The 23,541-nt window shown below is 46.9% G+C and overlaps 3 protein-coding genes across 5 annotated transcripts; 2 read left to right on the top strand and 1 right to left on the bottom strand.

Annotated features, from left to right (window-relative positions):
* Positions 1-5: 5 nt before the first annotated feature.
* Positions 6-15,060, top strand: HARS1 (histidyl-tRNA synthetase 1). Its single transcript, XM_059417758.1, has 13 exons — positions 6-192; positions 473-562; positions 6,249-6,368; positions 9,362-9,457; positions 10,110-10,235; positions 10,889-10,996; positions 11,147-11,245; positions 11,469-11,562; positions 11,764-11,891; positions 11,984-12,226; positions 13,658-13,774; positions 13,949-14,095; positions 14,652-15,060. The coding sequence occupies exons 1-13, from the start codon at positions 103-105 to the stop codon at positions 14,721-14,723; spliced, it is 1,530 nt and encodes a 509-aa protein (XP_059273741.1). The 5' UTR covers positions 6-102; the 3' UTR covers positions 14,724-15,060.
* An 88-nt stretch (positions 15,061-15,148) lies between these two features.
* DND1 (DND microRNA-mediated repression inhibitor 1) lies at positions 15,149-18,277 on the top strand. Its single transcript, XM_059417764.1, has 4 exons — positions 15,149-15,484; positions 15,613-15,730; positions 16,093-16,554; positions 17,203-18,277. The coding sequence occupies exons 1-4, from the start codon at positions 15,461-15,463 to the stop codon at positions 17,658-17,660; spliced, it is 1,062 nt and encodes a 353-aa protein (XP_059273747.1). The 5' UTR covers positions 15,149-15,460; the 3' UTR covers positions 17,661-18,277.
* WDR55 (WD repeat domain 55) lies at positions 17,980-23,193 on the bottom strand. Of its 3 annotated transcripts, none has more exons than XM_059417761.1 (7): positions 22,918-23,193; positions 19,654-19,754; positions 19,473-19,560; positions 19,202-19,381; positions 19,006-19,105; positions 18,750-18,919; positions 17,980-18,665 (listed from the first exon to the last, which is right to left on the bottom strand). In XM_059417761.1, exons 1-7 carry the CDS (start codon positions 23,106-23,108, stop codon positions 18,350-18,352), a joined length of 1,146 nt encoding a protein of 381 aa, XP_059273744.1. In that variant the 5' UTR covers positions 23,109-23,193; the 3' UTR covers positions 17,980-18,349. The 3 variants fall into 3 exon arrangements, with proteins under 3 accessions (XP_059273744.1, XP_059273745.1, XP_059273746.1); XM_059417762.1 differs by having other exon boundaries at positions 19,654-19,788; positions 22,918-23,163; XM_059417763.1 differs by lacking the exon at positions 22,918-23,193 and adding an exon at positions 21,316-21,382 and having other exon boundaries at positions 19,654-19,788.
* Between the last annotated feature and the right edge of the window lie 348 nt (positions 23,194-23,541).

Here is a 23,541-nt window from a genome sequence, read left to right as displayed (position 1 = left end):
CTAGGCGTACGGGCCAGTGACTCGATAGCCGGAAGCTGTCCGTGCTGAGGCTGCGGCAACAAAAGCTGATCTAGACAGCGTTCAGCGCCGGTTGGCCGCAGGATGGCAGAACGTGCAGCACTGGAGGAGCTAGTGCGACTTCAGGGAGAGCGCGTGCGGGGTCTCAAGCAGCAGAAGGCCAGCGCTGAGCAGGTGCGACCCAGGTGGCAGGGGAGAGGCCAAAATTAGGGCCAGGGAGGACTTAGAGCTGGGTGGTCTGCATAGAAGAGAGATGTGGGAAAGGAGACCGGGCGGGGAAGGGAGAAGCAGGGCCTGGTTGAGGAGGTGGGCGGGGTAGGACCCGAGAGAAGCAAAGCTGGGCTTGGGGAGAGAAATGTGCCTCAAATTCTGATGAGGGTGGGATACTGAATGAATGGCCGAGAGAGGAAGGAGTGGCAGACGTGATAGCTCAGCACCTACTTTACGTCCACAGATCGAGGAGGAGGTGGCAAAACTACTGAAACTGAAGGCGCAGCTGGGCCCTGATGAAGGGAAACAGAAGTTTGTGCTCAAAACCCCCAAGGTAAATATAATTCCTTTAAGGAGAAAGTCCCTAATCCCACTCCCAAGGGTGGATGCCCCTGCTTCCTTGAATAGTTCTTCTGGGAGCTGGGCTGAATTGGAATCTGAGTCATTCTGGGATAGCAGTGATGGCAGAAACTAGACCAGCTGGGTGCTTAGGGGAGTATGCCAGCTACTGCTACTCCTTCTTTCATTAAGTAAATATTTACTGAGTGTTTCCTAAGTGCCTAGCACCATAATATGTGAGTATGCCATGATGAACAATATAGCCTGCCCTCATGGAGCTTACATTCTACTGAAGGAAACAGACTTAGGACAGATAATTCCACTCTTGAATATGTAATTATAGGTTGTGATAAATGATATAAAGAAATGATAAGCATTCTCTGGGACAAATAAGAACTAGAGCGTCTGAAAAAGCCTCACAGAAGTGATATACTAACTGACTAAGATGAATGGGAGGTAGCCAGGGAGAGAGCATGAGGAAGGTAAGTTCGGGAACAGTATGGAAATCCTGAAGGAGAAGAGAACGCTGGTAGTTTCCAGGAATTAGAAAAAGACTTGGATTAGTAGAACCAAATATACAGGAGAGTAGAGGAGTGGAAATCCGTTGGACATTACTAGCGTGGTCTCCTTCGGGAGAGGAGGAGTTCAGATGTCATTCTTTGTAAGTTCTATAACCTGAACTATTTACCATTTCATCTAGGTTCCCTTGGCACTTCATATATATATATATATCTACTATTGTATTTCTTGGTGACTTTTATACACATAGTTTATTTACCCTGAGAGGCTGAGACTGGTGTCTGGAACTGAACAGATAATTCAATAAATGTGTGTGAAATTGGACTTCAAAGGAGAGGGGTCTTCCTTGTGTTAAGGTGTCACCTTTTTAGGTTCATTCTTTGGGCTCCTAAGTTAATTGAGCTATTCCTTTCTACACGCAACTAATTTCGAAGGTGAAAGAGACAATGTAAAATTACAAAGCAAATATTATCAATAGTTTTTCAAACTCTTCACTGAAAAATTAATGGGGAATTTGTGACAGATCATGCTGGCCTCACTAAACCCAATGATAGATCTTAACATCACTAAAAGTAGGACATCCAGACATTATGTTTCTCCTGATGTGACGCAATAAGTACACAGCACCACCTATGAAATATTCTTGCCGGGGTGCCTGGGTGGCTCAGTGGGTTAAAGCCTCTGCTTTTGGCTCAGGTCATGATCCCAGAGTCCTGGGATCGAGCCCCACATCGGGCTACCTGCTCATCAGGGAGCCTGCTTTCCTTCCTCTCTCTCTGCCTACTTGTGATCTCTGTCTGTCAAATAAATAAATAAAGTTTAAAAAAAAAAAGAAAAGAAAAGAAAAAGAAAGAAATATTTTTGCCAAGAAAAATTGAACCTGAATCTAATCAGGCCTTTTGACCTACCAGTTTACCAGAAATATGGGAGATGGAGGAATGTATTAAATGACACATTGTATACACTGTTAATGAAATCCAGAATATGAAAAGTTCTTTAGGACAAATTACTCAATTTCCTCAAAATAAATGACATTTTTGGGACGCCTGGGTGGCTCAGTTGGTTGGACGACTGCCTTTGGCTCAGGTCATGATCTCGGAGTCCTGGGATCGAGTCCCGCATCGGGCTCCCAGCTTCATGGGGAGTCTGCTTCTCCCTCTGACCTTCTCCTCACTCATGCTCTCTCTCTCACTGTCTCTCTCGCAAATAAATAAATAAAATCTTAAAAAAAAAAAAAAATAAATAAATGACATTTTTTTAAAAAGGAAAGGAAACTGTTGTGGATTAAACAGACAAGAGACAAACAAATACAGTGCATGGGCTTCATTTAGAATCTAATTCAAACAGTCAACCCTAAAAAAGTATTCTTGAGGCAACTGGAGAAAATTAAACACGGCTTGGGTATTAGATGATATGAAAGGGCTGCTGTTTGTTTTGTTGTTTGTAATAAAGGTATTTTAGTGTTTTGGCTTTTTTTAAACCTCGTGCTTTAGCAAATGACAAATATTTAGGGACAAACTGATAGGATGTCTGGATTTACTCTAAAATACGCCAGGAAAGGGGCGCCTGGGTGACTCAGTCGGTTAAGCCGATGCCTTCCCCTGAGGTCATGATCCCAGGATCCTGGAATCCAGTCCCGCATTGGGCTCCTTGCTCAGTAGGGAGCCTGCTTCTCTCTCTGCTTCTGCGCACCACTCTGCCTGCTTGTGCTCTCTCTCTCTCTCTCTGATAAATAAATAAACAAACAAACAAACAAATAAATAAATAAGTTCTTAAAAAAATAAAATAATCCAGAAAAAAAAGTTGGACCTTAGATAACATAAAAATAACAGACACTGATAGTTATCGAAACTGGGTAATACATAACGTGGTGGTGTATGATACTCTTCTCTATAATGTGTGTTTGAAAATTTCCATACTATTTTATTTATTAAGTTATTTATTTATTTATTTGACAGAGCCCAATGCGGGGCTTGATCCCAGGACCCTGGGATCATGACCTGAGCTGAAAGCAGAGGCTTTAACCCGCTGAGCCACCCAGGCGCCCCTATACTATTTTAAAAGAAAGTGAGATTATACTGGAGAGTTAGTATCCACTTTAGTTTGTTGAAATGTGTCTCTTGATGTGTAATTTATATTAACGGAAAACCCAGTATCATGGGGTAGGACTCTTCCAAGAGGTTTTTGTGGTCAAAATTATTTTTATGATTATACTGACATATATTTGCCTTTGTGACCACATTTGTTAATGAAAATGCAAAAGCACTGGTGAGTAGAACTGCTGGTGTCTTAGCATGAAACATGACAGCAGCCCTACACTATTCGAGTAGCCATCATGTTCTTTATTTTCCTGCATTCATAATTTTTTAAAAAATTAGTTTTGCTTATGAATGTCCTTGATAACAGTAAAATTTGCTCATTTTATTGAATCCCAACCCTTGAGTACTCTCTTTTTTAGTATTCTGTGTGATGAAATGGTAAGAATACAGAAAGCCCTTCTGCTGCATTCCAGAGCAGGAAAAACACTTGTGCTATTGCATGAGTTTAAGCTGCCTACCTACTGTTTTCACAGAACATCTTTTTTTTTTTTTTTAAGATTTTATTTATTTATTTGACAGACAGAGATCACAAGTAGGCAGAGAGGCAGGCAAAGAGAGAGGAGGAAGCAGGCTCCCTTCCTAGGAGAGAGCCCGGTGCTGGGCTTGATCCCAGGATCTTGAGATCTTGACCTGAGCCAAAGGCAGAGGCTTTAACCCACTGAGCCACCCAGGCGCCCCAGAACATCTTTTTTATTTGAAAGAAAAACTGAAAGACAAACTGCTGTTTTAAAGATTTGGATAATGAATGAAGTGAGCTTTGTCACTTCAAGGACAACATCTGACAATATTTTTTGCCATTGACAAAATTCAAGCATTCAGGTGAAAGTTAAGATTTTAGGGAACTTGGGGCGCCTGGGTGGCTCAGTTGGTTAAAGCCTCTGCCTTCGGCTCAGGTCATGATCCCAAGGTTCCGGGATCGAGCCCCACATCGGGCTCTCTGCTCAGCAAGGAGCCTGCTTCCTCCTCTCTCTCTCTCTCTCTGCCTGCTTCTCTGCCTACTTGTGATCTCTGTCTGCCAAATAAATAAATAAAATCTTTAAAAAAAAAAAAAAAAAGATTTTAGGGAACTTGTATCTTTCCCATCATGTAGACAGCTTCCCAATCTAGTAGTGAAAGAGAGATCTGTGTTGATATTAACAAAGGTGTTTTCTAATATAGTGAAGTGTGTAAATATTTAGAAGATCTGTATAATTTATCAATGACCCAATGTTTTCCACATGACTGATGTATAATGTTATAAAATAATGCATGGGTAAAAGATTCATTCAGAGTACAAGATGGAGTAGTCGATATCTTTAAAATTATGGTAAAATATATGTGACATGAAATTTGCCATTTTAACTATTTTCTAAAGATTTTATCTGTTTATTTGAGAAAGAGAGCACTGGGGGGAGGGGTGGGCAGAGAGAGAGAGGCAGATGCTTAACTAATTGAGCCACCCAGTCACCTTTTTAAACCATTTTGAAGCATACAGTGTGGTGGCATTAAGCAGGTTCACATTGCATTGTTGTGCAACCATCACCACTATTCATCCCCAGAACTTATTTTCATCATACCAAACTGACATTCTATACCCATTAAGCAGTAACTTCCCCCTCTACCCTCCCTCCAGCCCCAAGGTAACTACTGTTCTACTTTCTGTCTCTGTGAATTTGGGGTACCATATTAACAGTGTGAAAAATTTACTGATGTAGTTCCTATTCCACACTGCAACCAATCTTTAAGAAACTACCAATTTTTGGATTTTGGTTTAGTTTAAGAAGGTTATCTACAGTTAGCTGAAAAGTTTATTAAAATATTCCTTCTTGGGAGCCTGGGTGGCTCAGTCAGTTAAGTGGTGCCTTCAGTTCAGGTCATGATCCCAGGGTTCTGGGGTCGAGCCCCATAGCAGTCTCCCTACTCAGCAGGGAGCCGCTTCTCCCTCTCTCTCCACCTGCTGATCCCCCTGCTTGTGTGCATGTACTTACTCTCCTCTCTCTCTGTCAAATAAATAAAATCTTTTTTAAAAAAATTCTCCTTTTACAATTACACATCTTTGTAAGGCTAGATTTTCTTTATGCAACCAGAACAACCTATCCCAATAAAATTGAATGCACAAAGCATATATAAGAACCCAGCTGTTCTCTGTTAGGTCAGACATTAAAGATTTGCAAAAATGTAAATCAGCGCTACCCTTCTCACCAAATTTTTTTTGTTTTGGGAAGTAGTTGTATTTTCCTAAAATGTTATTTGTGTTAATGTGTAATGGATTTACTGTGTGTTAAGTGAACTAATAAATATTCTTAAATGTTCACAGTTTTAATTTCTAATGCAATAAACTTTGATTGGTATAATCCACTTTGGGATCCTTAATAAATAGTAAAAGTTTAAAGAGGTCCTGAGACCGAAGACTTGAGAATAGGGTGTAAACACCCAGATTAGAAGCTCTGATCTGGAAGGACAGTGTTATTATAGCCCTGACTGCCACGAACCTGCTGAGTGGCCTTAGGTAATGATTTAACTTCTCAATATCCTGTAATTCATCCATAAAAGGAATCTGCCCAGCCTATGTCATAGGGTTATTAGAAGCAGATTAGAGAATCATATTTATTATAATTTAGTAATTATTGCAAATAGTATTGGAATTTTTTTTAAGTTACGCTGCGGTTAAGTGTTACTTAACTAAACTAGCTAAGCCAGTTTGAGTTGGTTATATACCTGTCTTCAGGTACGTGTTTTCTCATAGGAAGGGAAATGTTCTGGTATCATAGAAAATGAATTTTTAGGAAAACTTCTCAGAAAATATTGTTCTAAAAAAGAAAGAAAACAGCATTCTAAGAATTCTAGAAAATATAACCACGCTAAAAAGGGGATGAAATTTAGAAGGGTGTTAGCAAATGGGTGTGATAATTACTAGGGAATTGTTTGTGCTTGCTTTACAACTCCTTAGCCGATAGGGAAAAAAGTTTGGGGCAGTGTTTATATCTGTCATCCTCAAGGCCATGCTTTTGTATTTTTGTCCTTAATGTTTCCTGTTTGTTTTTAAATCCCATCCCTGGTTTTTTGGCCAATTTGGACTCCAAGGGTACAAGAGACTACAGTCCCCGGCAGATGGCCGTTCGGGAGAAGGTGTTTGATGTAATTGTCAGCTGTTTCAAGCGTCATGGTGCAGAAGTAATTGATACGCCTGTGTTTGAACTAAAGGTGAGGGATTGGTAAGGAGAAATTGGGTGGTGGGAGAGTGGATATATAAACAACAAAGAAGATGATAAGAGAGTGAGAAGTGTCTCTCCTGTTGGGGACAAAGACCATTATTTTCTCCAAAGAGAAGGGAGGCAGGCCTGGTTTAGAAGGAGAGGCCCTACTTTTTATTTGCTGTGGTCATGGCTGGTGGCTTCCAAAAGAGGGCCCTTGTTAGAGGACGTTGTTATGGTCCTGTCTACAATGAATTCCCTAGTACCGGTTCTTGAGATGTTTTTGAGATACATACAAACCATATATATAAAGAATAAATATGTAACCAGTCTCCTGTTGATGGACCCTGGGATTGCTTCCAGTTCTTTACTATTTAAAAAAAAAAAAAAATACCAGGGGCGCCTGGGTGGCTCAGTGGGTTAAGCTGCTGCCTTTGGCTCAGGTCATGATCCCAGGGTCCTGGGATCGAGCCCCGCATCGGGCTCTCTGCTCAGCCGGGAGCCTGCTTCCTTCTCTCTCTCTCTGCCTGCCTCTCTGCCTGCTTGTGATCTCTCTCTGTCAAATAAATAAATAAAATCTTTAAAAAAAAAAAAAAAAAAAAAGACTGCATCACTCCCTGTTTAAAACCATTACCCATTACATTTATAACAAAATCCAAACTCTGCTCATGCTTACAAGGCCCTACATGATCTTGCCATTGCCTTACTTTCCCACCTCATCTTGTGCTATTCTTCCCCTTGGCCCCAGTGCTACTCTGGTCTTCTTTCTATTCCTGGACCATTCTAAATATGGGTTTATTTTTTAATTTTCTTGATTTTTTTTATTAACATATAATGTATTATCCCCAGGGGTACAGGTCTGTGAATCGCCAGGCTTACACATTTCACAGCACTCACCATAGCACATACCCTCCCCAATGGCCATAACGCAACCACCCTCTCCCTAGGCCCCTCCCTCTAAATATAGTTCTATCTCAGGGCCTTTGTACTTGCCCTTACCTCTTCTTGAACTCCCTCGCCCCTCTTTGTTTGATTTAATTTCAGATTAAAGTAGAGATTAAAGGTTTTAATTTCCGATCTCAACTAAACTGCCATTCTTCGAATAGTCTTCTCCAACTATTTTGTCTAAAGTATCCATTGTCTATCACATTGACCAGTTTTATTTCCATTAGAGCAGCTATCACTAACTGAAATTATCTCTTAATTTGTTTTCTTGCCTTAGTGTACTGCCTCTCCTCCTTAGTAGGAAAGATCCATGAGGGTGTGGACTGTATCTTGGTCTTGTTCACTGATGTATATTCATTGCTTAGAACAATGTCTGGTACTGGTGGTCATTCATCTGCAGGGTGAATTCACAGAAATTGCTAAATCAAAAGACTGTACTCATTTATGTTTACCAATTCTCTTGGTTTGCTGGGGCTTCCAGAACAGAGTACCGCAGACTTGGGCGGCATACACAGCAGATTTAGTGTCAGGAGGCTAGAAGTACAAGATCAGGTGTCAGCAGGGTTGGATCTTTCAGAGGGCCTTGAGGGAAGGATCTGTTTCAGGCCTCACTCCTTGGCTGTAGATGGTGTTTTCCTAGTGTTTTCACATTATCTTCCCTCTGCCTGTGTCCAATTTTCCTTTTTTCATAAGGACATCACTTAAATTGGATTAGGCCCCATCTTCACTTAGCTTAACTACCTCTTCAAAGACACTGTCTCCAAATATAGTCATATTCTGAGGTTACTGGGGGGTAGGATTGCAATATATGAATTTTGAAGGGGACACAGTTCAGCCCGTAACACCGACCAAATGTATGAATGTTTCTAATTCTAGACTGGGAATTTTCAGGCTTTTTAAGCTTTTCCAGTCTGGTAAGTAAAATATGTTACCACCTTATTGAAGCCATCACATGGTAAGAACTACTATTTCAGTTTTGCCTTTTGACATTGTTCAAACTTTAAGCATCATAAAAACATTTCATTGATCTAATAATGCAACCTTAGGAATTAATTCTCAAAAAAATGTATATTCCAGGGGCGCCTGGGTGGCTCAGTGGGTTAACACCTCTGCCTTCTGCTTAGGTCATGATCCCAGGGTCCTGGGATCGAGCCCCACATCAGGCTCTCTGCTCAGCAGAGGGCTTGCTTCTCTGCCTGTCTCTCTGCCTACTTGTGATCTCTGTCTGTCAAATAAATAAATAAAATCTTTTAAAAAAAAATGTATATTCCAAAGGAAAAAACTATACTGAAGTGTATTTATTGAAATGTTATGGAACTTTGTTTTTAAATAACCTAATCAACTGACAGTGTAACACTGGGAAGGAAAGAAATACAGAGCTGCTTCTCACCAAAGTATTACTCAGCTTTTAAAAAGAATATTTCAGGGGCGCCTGGTTGGCTCAGTGGGTTAAAGCCTCTGCCTTCAGCTCAGGTCATGGTCTCAGGGTCTTCAGATTGAGCCCCGCATCGGGCTCTCTGCTCAGCGGGGAGCCTGGTTCCTCCTCTCTCTCTGCCTGCCTCTCTGCCTACTTGTGATCTCTCTCTGTCAAGTAAATAAAATCTTTTTTTTTTCATTTTTTTTTAATAAAAAAATAATACTTAAGCTCTGTCACAAAATGGATATGTGTAAAAAAGCAGAAAATGAACTTTGCATATCCTTTCAATTATAGTTAACATCAAATACATTAGCATTGAGATAGCAGAAGTATAAACAGGTTGCAGTCAGTCATGTTAGGATGGTGGGGTTTTGTTTTAAAACTTCCTTTTAGGGGCACCTGGGTGACTCAGTGGGTTAAACCTCTGCCTTTAGCTCGGGTCGTGATCTAAGGGTCCTGGGATGGAGCCCCGCATCAGGCTCTCTGCTCAGCAGGGAGCCTGCTTCCCCCTCTCTCTCTGCCTGCCTCTCTGCCTACTTGTGATCTCTGTCAAATAAATAAATAAAATCTTAAAAAAATAAACCCAAACTTCCCTTTAAATTGTTATATTTATCATTGTGACCACCTTTGTATTTTCTCAGGAAACACTGACTGGAAAGTATGGAGAAGATTCTAAGCTTATCTATGACCTGAAGGACCAGGGTGGAGAGCTGCTGTCCCTTCGCTATGACCTCACCGTATCTTTCTAAACTTGGTCTCTTGGTACTTTGGATCAGTTGGTTCTCATTGGGCTGGGGCTATTTCTAGCCTCGGGTTTGGGGATAGCTAGACATAGGTGGGATTAATCCCCACCTATGATGCTTATGATAATCAGGGAACTTATTTCTTTAAACCAGGAATGGGACTTTAGCTAAACAGAGCATAGCCTTAAAAGTCTTCAGAATCCTGAGTGAGAGCTCAGCTTTATGTTGGGAACCAGTTCCAACTCAGTAATCCCTTGGCTCCAGAGTCTCTCTCCCCTGCCCTGTCCAGTGGACAGAGTTCTCTTTAATTGACCAACAGTCCAATTCCTTTATCTCCAAGCTATGTCAGAGAATCATCTGCTCAGAAATCCTGGAAGCCTTTCTCTGCTCTCTGGCATATCTGCCTGGCCCCCTCCTGTGCTCAGCATAGTCCAGGGGAGACACTAACCAAAGGGAGAGGAACCCTAATCCTTTTTGATACTTCTGCTGTGTGAACAAAGTTGATTCTGATGTTCAGAAATACTCTTAATCTTACAGGTTGTGGTTTTACTCACACACAGAGAAAGGTTAGACCCCAGCTTCTGTTGGTGGTGATAATCAGCTGCTGGACTGTATGAGGAGGGGCTTTCTCCTTAACCATTATCAGGTTCCTTTTGCTCGATACTTGGCAATGAATAAACTGACCAACATTAAACGCTACCACATAGCCAAAGTATATCGGCGAGATAACCCAGCCATGACCCGTGGCCGGTATCGGGAATTCTATCAGTGTGTGAGTATGTGGGGCATGACAGGGAACTTGGCCCTCCCTCAACTTAGTAGAATCTCCTGGGTACTCATGGTGTCCTGAACAAACTGGATGCACCAGATAGTGCTAGTCCTTAGATTACTTGAGTATTTTCATGTAGAGGATAGGGATTATTCTCCCCATTTTACATATGAGTAAACTTGCAATTCAGTAAGGTTAAGGGATGGTAGGGATAAGAAAGCCAAAGTCAGGCTTTTGAACTCTTGGTCCAGTTTTCTTTATGTTAAACCACAGCGATTGGATCACAGCAAAGGATGGGGAGATTGGATTTGAAGTATCAGGTCATCCAAAGTGGTGGCAGAGCTTCTGAATAAAGAGAAAATGGTTAAGGACTAAGGCCATGTATTTGACCCCACAGTACTACGAGAAAATAAGGAAAAGTAGCTGAGTGAGATAATGAAGGAAAGTAGACAGAAGGGAAACCAGGACTGGTAAGAGACCCAAGAATGCTGGGAGATTCCTCTGGGTTGGTGCTCTGACAGATAATGAAGGTGGTGTGTGCATGAGTGTAGATAGGCCTTTATAGGGAAAAAGCAGAGCTCCCAGTACCCTGTCTGCCCGCCCGACCCTTAAGACAGTTAAAACCCTAAGCCCTGTATCTACCCATCTCCCTGCAGGATTTTGATATTGCCGGACAATTTGACCCCATGATCCCTGATGCAGAGTGCCTGAAGATCATGTGTGAGATCCTGAGTTCCCTTCAGATAGGCGACTTCCTGGTCAAGGTCAGAGCTAAATGGGTTTGGAAGGGCAAAGCCGGGCCTAGCTTCTCATAGGAGAATATCCTCTGCAGAGAGACCAGTAGCCCAAGTGACCAAAACTGTTGATGGTCACACAAAGGGATTCTATCCTCACTGTGCCTTGGGTCCCTGCAGGTGAATGATCGGCGCATCCTCGATGGGATGTTTGCCATATGTGGTGTTCCTGATAGCAAGTTCCGAACCATCTGCTCCTCAGTGGACAAGCTGGACAAGGTAATGACCTAAACACTTCACTCTTTTCTCAGACCCCACCCTGCTCTGAGAAATGTAAAATAAGATCAGAAATGAGGGAGGCCTGCCTCAGTGCTCACCAAAGGAGGATTAGCCCCAGAATGAAAGGCAACTTCTGCTCCAAAACTGCCCCCTCAGGAGGACCCACACTTGCTCTGCAGTGGAGAACTACCCAGGAGTCCCTTACTGGTATCTGTCTGCCTAGGTGTCCTGGGAGGAAGTAAAGAACGAGATGGTGGGAGAGAAGGGCCTTGCACCCGAGGTGGCTGACCGTATTGGGGACTATGTCCAGCAGCATGGTAAGGAACAGACCCTGCCTCTCCAATAGCCATCGAACTGGCCTCAAACCTTAGGCCAAAACTCCGTGTGTGTGTGTGTGTGTGTGTGTGTGTGTGTGTGTGTGTACATGCATGCAGATGTGTGTAGTCTAGGCAAAAAGGTAGAAAGCACCTCTACCTGTTTGCTCTTGTCAGTCTGGCTCACAAATGGTATCTCCCCAGGTGGGGTATCCCTTGTGGAACAGCTGCTCCAGGATCCTGAACTGTCCCAAAACAAACAGGCCTTGGAGGGCCTAGGAGACCTAAAACTACTGTTTGAATACCTGACCCTGTTTGGCATTGCTGACAAGGTGAGTCAGGCTGGGGTGGACACTGTAGCTGAGCTCTGGGGTTTCAGGTCCTTGATCCTCATCTGGTCCTGACTGTGCTCTTGTCTCCACAGATTTCCTTTGACCTGAGCCTTGCTCGAGGCCTAGACTACTACACTGGGGTGATCTATGAGGCAGTGCTGCTACAGACCCCAGTTCGGGCAGGGGAAGAGCCCTTGGGTGTGGGCAGTGTGGCTGCCGGAGGACGCTATGATGGGCTAGTGGGCATGTTCGACCCAAAAGGACGCAAGGTGCCATGTGTGGGGCTCAGCATTGGGGTAGAGCGGATCTTCTCCATTGTGGAGCAGAGGCTAGAGGTACGTCCTGGGGGTGCGCAGCTGGTGGCATGTGAGCTGTTTTGTTTTATCTTCAAGGGGACTGTTTCGGTCAAGGAGCATCTTTGGAAAGAAATGGAGAAAAGATGGTTATTGTCTTTCGTACACCACTATAGGCCATCTTTTTGGATCTTTGATCATTCTTTCTTCACAGAATCCTTTCTTCTGGATCCCTGCATTTTCCTGAGCACTGTCAGAAGTCATAGCATATCCAAAGATATATCTTTAGAATACAGAATGCTTGATATTTTAGTGCTTTTCAAACACTATCAGTAAAATTCTTACATACCCCTCTGAGAGTAGCTACTTTTATTTATTTCTAGACAAGGGAACTGAAGCATTACAGGTCACAGCTTGCCCAAGGTTGTGAAACTCTTTAAGTAGCAGGGTCAGAATTCGAATCCAGGCAGTCTAAATCCAGATTCTTGCTCCTGACTACTCTGATGTTGTTTCTAAGTGGTAAGCGTGTATCTGAGGCCTTGGGATCCTTCAGAGGCCTTGGGATCCTTCAGGTGGATATCTTCACTCTCTAGCCCCTAGAGTAACACCAGGGGAGGTACTCATGGGCTCAGGAACTCCTTTGCTGCTGCTCTTAACTGGCTGGTCTCATTTCATCCCTCGGGGAATTTTCCAGCAGTAATCATCCCAATGCTTCCATCCTTTCCTCTGGAGCGGAAACCATCCATGTTTCCCAGTTAAGGTCACTGTTCCAGTAGACATCTTATGTTGTTAAGAACAATGAAGATAGGGGCACCTGGCTGGCTCAGTTTGTTAAGAAACTGCCTTCAGCTGGGTCATGATCCCAGGATCATCAAGCCCCACATTGGGCTCCTTGCTCAGCAGGGAGCCAGCTTCTCCCCTACCTGCCACTCCCCCCTTCTTGTGCTTGCTCTCCCTTCTCTTTCTCTGTGCGAAATAAAATCTTACAAAAAAAAAAATCTATGAAAATAGTTTTCCAGAAAAAGACAAGGGGCAGCAGAAGCATTTTTCCTTTCCCCTGTCCACCCACACCCTGGGTTGGGCCCTGTGGCCAAAGCATAATACGCACGGTCTTTTACCTGGGCAGACATGTCGTAGGTGGGAACTGGGTAAACTCACAGTATTGCTTCTGTGTGAATGTTCTTTTGGACCCCTAATGTACTAGAAGGAGACAAGTTTTAAGTTATTGTACATAAACCACCTTTGCCCTTGCCCTACATCATCTGTTCTGGCAAGTCATAGGTACGAACCAGTCAGTTCATTTCTTAACATCTTCTAGGAGCTACCTTATGCCCCGTTGCTAGGGGAGAAGACTGGGCCCCTGTCCTGGTGGAGCTCGTGTAGTTGGGTCTGATCTCTCAGTATCCTGACAGCAGCCTGCTCTGTTTGCGCCTTGAAGGTAGCACAGCTCTCTCTTACCTGCCCCTTCCCCAGGCTTTGGAGGAGAAGGTACGGACCACAGAGACACAGGTGCTTGTGGCATCTGCACAGAAGAAGCTGCTGGAGGAGAGATTGAGGCTTGTCTCAGAGCTCTGGGATGCTGGGATCAAGGTAGAGGAGGCCAGCCCCAGGGTGGCAGCAAACTTGGGAGTGCTGGGAACAGACTAAATAAAAGCTCCTCCGTGGCAACTTCGGGTAGGAGAGCTAAAAGCACTTGGGCTCCAAGGAGGTTGTCCCTGAGGACAGTAGAAACTAGCCTTCATCTTCCACCCTTGGCCCCTGCAGGCAGAGCTGCTCTACAAGAAGAACCCAAAGCTGCTGAACCAGTTGCAATACTGTGAGGAGACAGGCATCCCACTGGTGGCCATCATTGGTGAGCAGGAGCTCAAGGACGGGGTCATCAAGCTCCGCTCAGTGGCCAGCAGGGAAGAGGTACGTAAGTGGGCAGGAAAGCTGAGGGATGGGGAATGTATGGCATTTTGGCAGTCCATCCCCATTCAAGACCTGAGTAAAAGCCTGGCACTCATGTTAGTACCCTCTCAGAAAAGGCGAAAGGGTTAACCTGTTACAGTGGTCATGGTAGGGAGTCCCATCTCCATCTATACCCAGTGTCTCTAGCTTCTCCAAGAAGCACTATCTACTTTTTTTTTTTTTTTAAGATTTTATTTATTTATTTTTTTGTCAGAGAGAGAGAGAGAGAGAGAGAGCACACAAGCGCACAGGCAGACAGAGTGGTAGAGGGAGAAGCAGGCTCCCTACAGAACAAGGAGCCCGATGGAGGACTTGATCCCAGGACGCTAGGATCATGACCTGAGCCAAAGGCAGTTGCTTAACGAACTGAGCCACCCAGGCGTCCCAGCACTATCTACTTTTAGTCTGCATTCCAGCTCCCAGCTGAGCCAAGCCTGATGACTAGAGGAAGGAGTGGGCATTTAGGAGCAGTGGAGTCAAAGATACTCATACCACCTTCTCTCCCCATCCTGGCCAGGTGGATGTCCGAAGAGAAGACCTTGTGGAAGAAATCAAAAGGAGAACAAGCCAGCCCTTTTGCATCTGCTGAGTTGAGCAAACTATCAGCCAACTGGGACTGGTGCTATTTGAGGCTAAAACAAGACTCTGCATATATACTTAACAGCTTTGAACACTTGGGTTCCAGCAGGAAGACCTGAACAGTGGTCAGAACAGAGACTTTTTATTATGATTATTTTATTGGTAATCACGGACAAAAGTGGCCAGGTATTACACCATTTTTCCATAGGAGATCCTGGGGGCTTAGTCCAGTCTGTGCTCTGGGGACCGAGCCTAAGAATGGTCGCCCCTGCACGACCCTAACCAGATGGAGAGAATGCTCCCCCCAACAATACTTAAAGGTCCAATAAAATGACTCAACCACTGGAGCCTGCCTGTGTCACTGTTAACTGGCCCTGCCATCACTGTGGGAGCCTAGGCCTCCCATTCCAACGACTTGAGCGGTGGGAAAGTGGGGAGAAAGTCTTAAAGTACGCAGCACTGGCACTGCCCCAGGGTGAAGGGTGCCGCTGAGGTTCCTGCCTCCAGCGCACATCCGTGCCCTAGGAGGTGGGGCTGTCGGCACACTCCTGGGTTAAGGTTCCAGCTTTCACCTGAGGGTCCGAGGTTCCCGAGGCGCACGTGCAATGGCTGCCCCCACCCCCTTGGGGGGCGGGGTCGTATTCAGAACCAATGAGAGCTTGGGGGGCGGAGGAGTAGGGAAGCTTCCAGAGGCAGATGCGGAGAAGGTTATAAAGGAGGTAGCGAGGGGCCGGTGCGGAGAGAGCCATGCAGTCCAAGCGAGAGTGTGAGGTAAGTGGTGGCAACAGGGGCTCGACAAGCGCCACCTGCGCAAGAAGTGGCCTATTGGGCTCCACTCCACGGGCGAGGTGGGGGCGGGCACGGTGATCCGCCATTCCAACCTGCCCTTTCGCCTTCAGCTATGGTGTGAGAGGGTGAATCCAGAGAACAAGGCCGCGTTGGAGGCGTGGGTCAGGGAGACCGGCATCCGCCTGGTGCAGGTGAACGGGCAGAGGAAGTATGGCGGGCCACCCCCAGGTACGGTAGTCCCAGCCCTACGCCTGCCGCGCTCCCCCAGCCTCGACAGTACCTACCGGCACCCTCAGGGCGGGGAGGGATATCCCGGTGCTCAGCAGGCATAAACCTCTGTCTGTTGCACCCCCTCCAGTCAAGCAGCTGAGGAAACTTAGGCTCTCCACCCACCCACCTGCCTCCCTCGAGGCAGGGAAACCAGCCTTGCTGTTAGCTTAGGCACCCAGTTATGCCAACGACTCGGGGGGAGCGAGTGCTGCATCCGTTTCACGGACGTTTGCCCATAGGCCTCCTCGGGCTGGGTGCCGGGGCCCGAACCCGGAACCATCCCGGAGGATGACGGTGCCCCTTCCCGCCCCTTCCCCCAGGCTGGGTGGGCAGCCCGCCGCCGGCCGGGTCCGAAGTGTTTATCGGACGGCTGCCTCAGGACGTGTACGAGCACCAGCTGATCCCACTGTTCCAACGCGTGGGCCGCCTCTACGAGTTCCGCCTGATGATGACCTTCAGCGGCCTGAACCGCGGCTTCGCCTACGCGCGCTACAGTTCGCGGCGCGGCGCCCAGGCAGCCATCGCTACGCTGCACAACCACCCGTTGCGGCCGTCCTGCCCGCTGCTCGTGTGCCGCAGCACGGAGAAGTGCGAGCTGAGTGTGGACGGGCTGCCTCCGGGTCTGAGCCGCCGCGCGCTGCTGCTCGCGCTGCAGCCCCTGGGTTCCGGCCTGCAGGAGGCGCTGCTAATGCCCAGCCCCGGGCCGGCGCCCGCGCAAATTGCGCTGCTCAAGTTCAACTCGCACCGCGCGGCCGCCATGGCCAAAAAAGCCCTAGTGGAAGGTAGGGGAGGGGGGAGCAAGGCTGCGGGGGGCTGCTGAAGGGGGCCAGACACATTTTGCCATGCACTTGACACATCAGTATAGAGGGTGAAGCAAGATCGTAGAGTTAAGAATGCCTGGGTTTTCGACGTCATACTATATGACCTGAGATTTTTAATTTCCGCCGGTGTACCAAGTACCACCTATGTGAACTCTTCCCGTGCATTGTGTCTTAAGTTAGTCTTCAACATTCCAAAGAAACACAGAATAATCTCCCTCTTTAGATACGAAGAGAGGGTTTAAGAAAAATTGATTTGCCCTAGGCAGTCCTGCTGAGTCTGCCTTTTATCTATTATAGATCTTCCTACCTCTGGGTGTGGTGACAATTAGATGGCACTTAGCACATTCCCAGAGTCCTGGTAAGCATTCACAATAAAGGTTAGCTATTATGATGGTTATGAGGTAGACAAAGCCTGCATCCACCAACATACCAATAAGGAAACTTAGAAGGTAGCAGCTACTACACCCCCTTTTCAAAGAAACAATGAAGCCACCAGGAAATGGGAAGGCTAGATATTAAACAGGCCTCCCTCGGACTCCAAAGGGTTCACAGGGCCTGGGAACTTGGATCCAGGGTTTAGGCCTCCCCTTGTCTGCCTTTTTCCTGCAGGGCAGTCCCGCCTCTGTGGAGAGCAAGTGGCCGTGGAGTGGCTTAAGCCAGACCTGAAGCAGCGACTCCGCCAGCAGCTTATGGGTCCCTCACTGCAGTGCCTACAGCCAGAGGGCAGTCGACTGGCCCCAGCCAGGGACAAGCTAGAGTCCCACCAGGCTCGGGCTGCCCTGCAGCTGTTGTGCCAAAGGATGAAGCTGGGCAGCCCCGTGTTCCTCACCAAGTGTCTGGGCACAGGCCCTGCCGGCTGGCACCGCTTCTGGTACCAGGTGGTGATCCCTGGGCACCCAGTGCCCTTCAGTGGCCTCATCTGGGTGGTGCTGGCCCCAGACGGGCAGGATGGGCACGAGGTGGCTAAGGATGCAGTGTCTGCCAGGCTGCTAGAGGCACTGAGTGAGTCTGGAGCCAGCCTTCTCCAGTCTGCCGGGGCTGAGGCAGGTACCATGGTTAAGCAGTGACCCTGTCCTCTTCACAGCCTGCACAATTTGGCAGAGCCTGTGTCAGTCTCCAGCCCAGCAGGCCTGGGCAGCCACCATCTGTCCTCAAAGAGGAGCGTGGGCCCTGCCATACCTCGGACAGCCTCCCAGCTGGGGCAGGGCCCCAGTACACCAGGAAAGCTCAGGGTTGGCTAAGTTGTGGTGAGGGACCTTGTTCTCCCCCTCCCAGCCCAGGGTCTGACCTGCCTCATGGTATTCCTTGGCCATTCAGTGTGATAGACACACAAACAACCCTTCTTCTCCCACAGCTTAGTATGAATCTCATTTCTTAGTCTCTTGATTTGTCACCTTTGTTGATTTTATTTGGAGGCTGGCTGAGCCAGAGGGTCAGAAAATCTGCCTTTTGTCCCCACTACTTGACATTCTGGTTACAGTGTATGTGATTTTGGGTTTTTCTATGCTGTTGTATTTATATTAAACCCCTGGTTGGTGTACACCTGTGTCCGTGCTATCTTGCCCCAGCTCTGGACTTGTCTTACAATGGCAGAGTGAGCAGCTGCCACAGAACAAGGACTTTCTCCCACCAGTGCCCTCAGTCCTGAGCCTCTGGCTACACAGCTTTGTGTACTGCATAAGAGTAGTAAAAGTTCATAGCATCTCTGGGTACGCAGCCCAGGGAGCAACACTTGCCCAGTGAGGACCTATCTGCCTCAATCACTATCATTCTCACTCTCCTCTTCCTTCTGAGCTGTGGAGTCTTCCTCTTCCCTCAGGCCTGCAAAGAAGTCATCTGTGCTCCAAGCCTTGCTGCTCAGACCCCGCAGTGGCCCTCCCTTTTTCTTACGCCGGCGGTAGTCATCGACTACCACAGTCCGCAGCTGGGCCATGTTCCAGAACTTGAGGCGCTGGTCGTGACCACTGCTGGCCAGGAAATGGCCACAGTGGGAGAGGGCCAGCTTCTCCACAGGCTCCCCAGCATGCTGCCCCACGCTGCCCACCACGCGATTTGGCAGGATATTGACAGCCCTGGGCAGAGAAAAGAGAGTGTTTGGTCTTGGTTGGTGGGCTCTGCCCCTGGTGTGATCTCAGGGCTTTCCTGGCCTCTCTCACCTGATGACTCCATCAGTGGAACCAGTGCACAGCAGGCTCTCAGTCACTGGAACCATGCAATCAATAGACTCTGCTCTTAAGGCAAACCGATCACTTGTGGCCCCAAAACCATTCCAGTTGAAGAGGTAGATGGTGCCTTCACTGGAGCCACAGGCCACCTTCTTCCCATACTGCAGGAAATAAAGGAAACCATATTTGTGGAGGCCCATCTGAACAGATCCCTATTATATTCCCAAACCCCCATACCCAGATGTACTTTCATGACCGTGACGGAGGTCAGGTCTCCAGACTGAGGCTCTGAGAGTAGTTCAAACCGGCGTCGCCTGATGTTGAAGACACCCAAGCAGCCATCCCCACTGTAGAGAAAGCAGAGCAGCAGGCTTAGCCAAAGCTCCCATCAAAGGAGAGAGCTTTAACAGGGAAGGGAAAGGGCGGCAGCTTTGAGGCTATACCTGGCTGTAAGCAGTAGCTTCTTGGCTGGGTCCAGAGCCATGTCAGCAATATACTCCTCATGCTGCCGCATATCCATTAAGGGGCCCTCCTTCCGCTGGTCCCAGAGCCGGATGCCACCTGTGTCATCCCCAGTGGCCAGGACATTCTCATCTACCAGCAGCAGACTGTTGATGGGGGCACTAGAGATACAGAGCTTCTTGAAGCATCTCTGTCCCAGGAGGAATCTACCACATTACCCTTAACCGCAACACACAATTTAGCTGCCCTTACCCATGAGCCTTAGAAATGCGTCTCTCCAGTCGGCCCTGCTCCACATCTAGAACGTGGATGGCTTTGTCCTTGGAGACAGTGACAAGTTCTGGGGAGGGAGGGGGTACTCAGGTCATGGTGCTGCGCCCTGCTCCCTTGCCAAAAGATTGCTGGCTGGCTGGCTGCCGTGCCTGGTACTCACTCTGTCCATCTTCAGAGAAGAGCACAGCTCGGCAGGATTTGAGGTGGTGACCTGAAGACCAGAGCTCCTTTGTTTCTCCCTCTTGGCAAGAGTAGGAAAAGCTAGGGGGAGGAGGAGAATCAATGACTCCAAAACCTGCCAGCATGGAATATAAAGACCAACCAGTCAACCTTCAGCCTATCTAGGAATTGCTGTTTATACACCATCAAACCCAAGGGGCTTAACATCCCATTTTTCCATTTTCAAATGTTAAGTCTTTTATTCAACATGTATTAATTCAAAGTACATCTGCTCAAGACTTCTTTGTGAACTGACCCATCATCCTTAAAAGCCCCAGCTTGGGGAAATACTAGATCTGGACCACAATGGGGGGACATGAAATACCTGCTAAAGGCAGAAGAACAGGGGTGCTTGGGTGGCTCAGTTGCTTAAGTGTCTGCCTTCAGTTCAGGTCATCCCAGAGTCCCCGGATTGAGCCTTCATCAGGCTTCCTGCTCTGCAGGCAGTCTGCTTCTCCCTCTCCCTTACCCTCTTCCCCTCCCCCGAGCTTGTGCTCTCAGTCTCTCCCTCTCAAGCAAAAATCTTGAGGGGAAAAAAAAGGGAATGGCACCTGGGTGGCTCTGCCTTGGGCTCTGGTCATGGTCTCAGAGTCCTGGGATGGAGCCCCTCCATAGGGCTCTCAGCTCAGCAGGGAGCCTGCTTTCCCCTCTCTCTCTGCCTGCCTCTCTACATACTTGTGATCTCTCTCTCTCTCTCTGTCAAATAAATAAATAAATATTTTTAAAAAAAGAAAAAAAAGGAATAGCTCCAGGAGTTTGAAATGTAAAAATTGACAGAAGACAGGGCTCTTGTACTCCAGGTCTATAGGAGCTAAAGAAAGTTAAAAATAATTACAAAAAAGGAAAAAGAAAAAAAAAAGGAACAGCTCCAGGAGTTTGAAATGTAAAAATTGACAGAAGACAGGGCTCTTGTACTCCAGGTCTATATGAGCTAAAGAAAGTTAAAAATAATTACAGAATATTGTGGCCACAGGCTGAAAAGGAGGTAGGATCAAAATGGAGGTGGAACAGAGAAGGGCCAGTCTGGAAGTTCAGCTTTGAGCCAAGTACTTGTCAAGAGTGTATCACCAGTGGCTACCTCAAGGCAGATCCTCAAAAATGGCCGGATGACAAAGTCCTTAATTGCCAGGGAGTTTCAGGCAAGCAGAACAGGGTCTGCTTATTGGCTCTGTCCCAGTGCCTAGCAGGAGAAAAGAGCCCCGGAAAGCTAAGGTCAAGATGTGAGTTGGGTCATGGGTCATGAAGAGTTAAACAGTTCACCTGGCAGATACTGGAGACAGGTATGAATGTCCCTTCTAGGGTAAGGACAAGGAATGAGGAGGGTTCCAGTAGCAGGAGAGTGAAATGGCTGAATCTAGAAAGAGGGACTGGACTGGAGATCCTATAGGCCAAGCAGAAGGATGAATTTAATCCTTTGGGGAAAGGAACCTCTTTGAAATGATTGTGGGAGAAGTCAGAAGCCTGCCAGAAGGCAGTGGCTGAAGGTAGGAAAGAGGAGACAAACTGAAGCAATGGCGATGTGAATCAAGCGGGAGGTCCAGAGTGACTCCCAAGTGTACGGCATGAAGTAGGTAAGTAGGAGTAGTAGTAGAAAGGAACCCACCTTTGTTGAACTCAGTAAACACCTGACTGCTCTGCAAGGTAGGTCCAGGCATACCTCCTCTTTCGGCACTTCACAGACACTGCATTTTTTTATACTGAAGGTCTGTGGCAACCCTGTATGGAACCAGTCTGTCAGTGCCAGTTTTCCAACACCATCTGCTTGCTTCGTGTGTCTCTCACATTTGGGGAATTCTCACAATATTTCAAAACTTTTCGTTTTATTTTTTATAGTCATCTGTGACCAGTGATTATGACTCACTCATGACAGTTAGCATTTTTTAGCAACAAAATATCTTTTAATTAAGGCATGTATACTGTTTTTTAGACATAATGCTAATACACATTTAATAGACTTATGTATAATGCATACTTATATGAACTGGGAAACCGAAAAATTCGGTGACTGGCTTTATTTAAACGGTCTGGAGCCAAACCTGCAATGTCTCAAAGGTATGCCTGTATTATTCCATTTTTGAAGATGAAAATATGGAAGTTAACTTGCCCAAACTGACTGAGGCTAATGAAGACGTTAAGGTTTAATGTCATTAAGTACGTTTGACAGCACAACTCTTCTGGTTAAAACCTTCAGTGACTCTTCACTGCTTCCAGCCTACTCATCTTGTTCAAAATCAAATACTTATTAAGCACGTACTGTGGTCTAGAAGAGGAGATAAAAAGGACAACAAAACAGACCACAGATTACATAAAAATGTTTTTCAAACTCCAGTCATGATCCATTAGTGAACTGTGATCAGTATTTTATGTCTGTGTGCCTGCAATAACAATGTAATAAACCGGAAAATATCAGGGTGCATCACACATAATTATATGTGGTGTGGGCTGAGGTCAAAAAAGTTTGAAAAACATTTTTATTTTTAGTGAAGGAGCAAACATTCAAATAATTACACAAACGGATTTAAGATTACAAACCATTAGGAAGTTTCTGAGGGCAAGTTATCTGGTGCTAACACAGCAGTGTCTAATGAGTAATCTAATTTAGCCTGGGGAAGGGGAGGACAAATGCAGAGATGCTGAGAACTCAGGGATAGTGGGGAAAGTTTTCCAGGCAGAAAGAAGAAGCCACAAAAGAGCCGAGGATTTAAGATACATTGAAAAGGTAAGAATGAATGAGCACAGAAAGTAAGGGGAAAGTGAGCAAGGACCAGATGGCCAAGATCCTAAAATCTAGATTAAGGAGTTTTGACTTAACCCTAAAAACCAAGGTAAACTACTGAGGGGTCTTAAGAAAGAGAGGTCGTTAGATGTGTGTTTGAAAGATCAATTAAAGCAGGCAAGAGGCAAAGTGGAGGGGGCCCATTCAACCCATTTTAGGCTCAGTATAATAATCCAATGAAAAATAAGTGTCCTGAACGCCGCCTCGTCCTGCTACTGTCTCTGGGCTTCGTCAGGGCATTCCAGCCACTGTGTCTTCTTTCAGTTGTCTCAAGAGATTTGTGTGGTAACTGGTTCAAAACCAAGTGTTACTGAACGAATCGATCAGATGGGTCTTGCAAGATTTGTCTCCCGCACCTTTCTCCCCTCATCCCACTTTATCCCTGGGAGCTTCCAGATCCCGCAGCCCCGAGCCCTGCCCAGCACTTACACGAACACGTCCCCGTCCACGTCCCCCGCCGCCAGGAGGTCGCGGGCCGGATGGAATGCCAGCCCGCTGGCCGGTGCTTCCAGCACGATGTCTTCCGGGGTGTCTCGGATGCGGACCGGGGCTTCCGTTGAGTCGGGGTCCTCCTCGTCGCTCCCATCCTCGGCGGGCCTCTCCTCACACGTGCGGTCCATGCACGAAGGACAGCTAGCCGCTCAACAGTTGAGCAGCGAACCCAAAACCCTCCCCCTGACCTAGAGGAGTGGCCCAGATTCCACTTCCGCCTTGGGGGCGGATCCGGAAGTGGCGCTGAGACGGGAAAGGGCGGGGTGGGCCGCCGCTGTGGAGTGGTTCCCAGAAACCCAGCCCTCAAGGTGAGCAGCTGGTCCCCGTTACCGCGGCCCTTTTCTGGGCCAGGTAGATGGCGTGACTGTCAGTGTTATCCTTGGTCACGTCTCGCGAAGTTAGGTACTGTTGAAGTCCTTTCCCCTCATCCTGATCGATGCTGACAGTTGGGGACTCCCTCCCGCAACTAGTAAGGATGATTTACTGCCCTCAGGATGGAGAGGGGGACACCGGTCTTTCATGGCTTTGTGGCATCCAAGAGCAACCTCCACGTTAGCCCGG

The sequence above is a fragment of the Mustela nigripes genome, chromosome 12 (assembly GCF_022355385.1).
Source record: "Mustela nigripes isolate SB6536 chromosome 12, MUSNIG.SB6536, whole genome shotgun sequence".
In the NCBI taxonomy this organism is placed as follows: domain Eukaryota; kingdom Metazoa; phylum Chordata; class Mammalia; order Carnivora; family Mustelidae; genus Mustela; species Mustela nigripes.
This window is presented reverse-complemented; position numbering and strand designations above follow the sequence as displayed.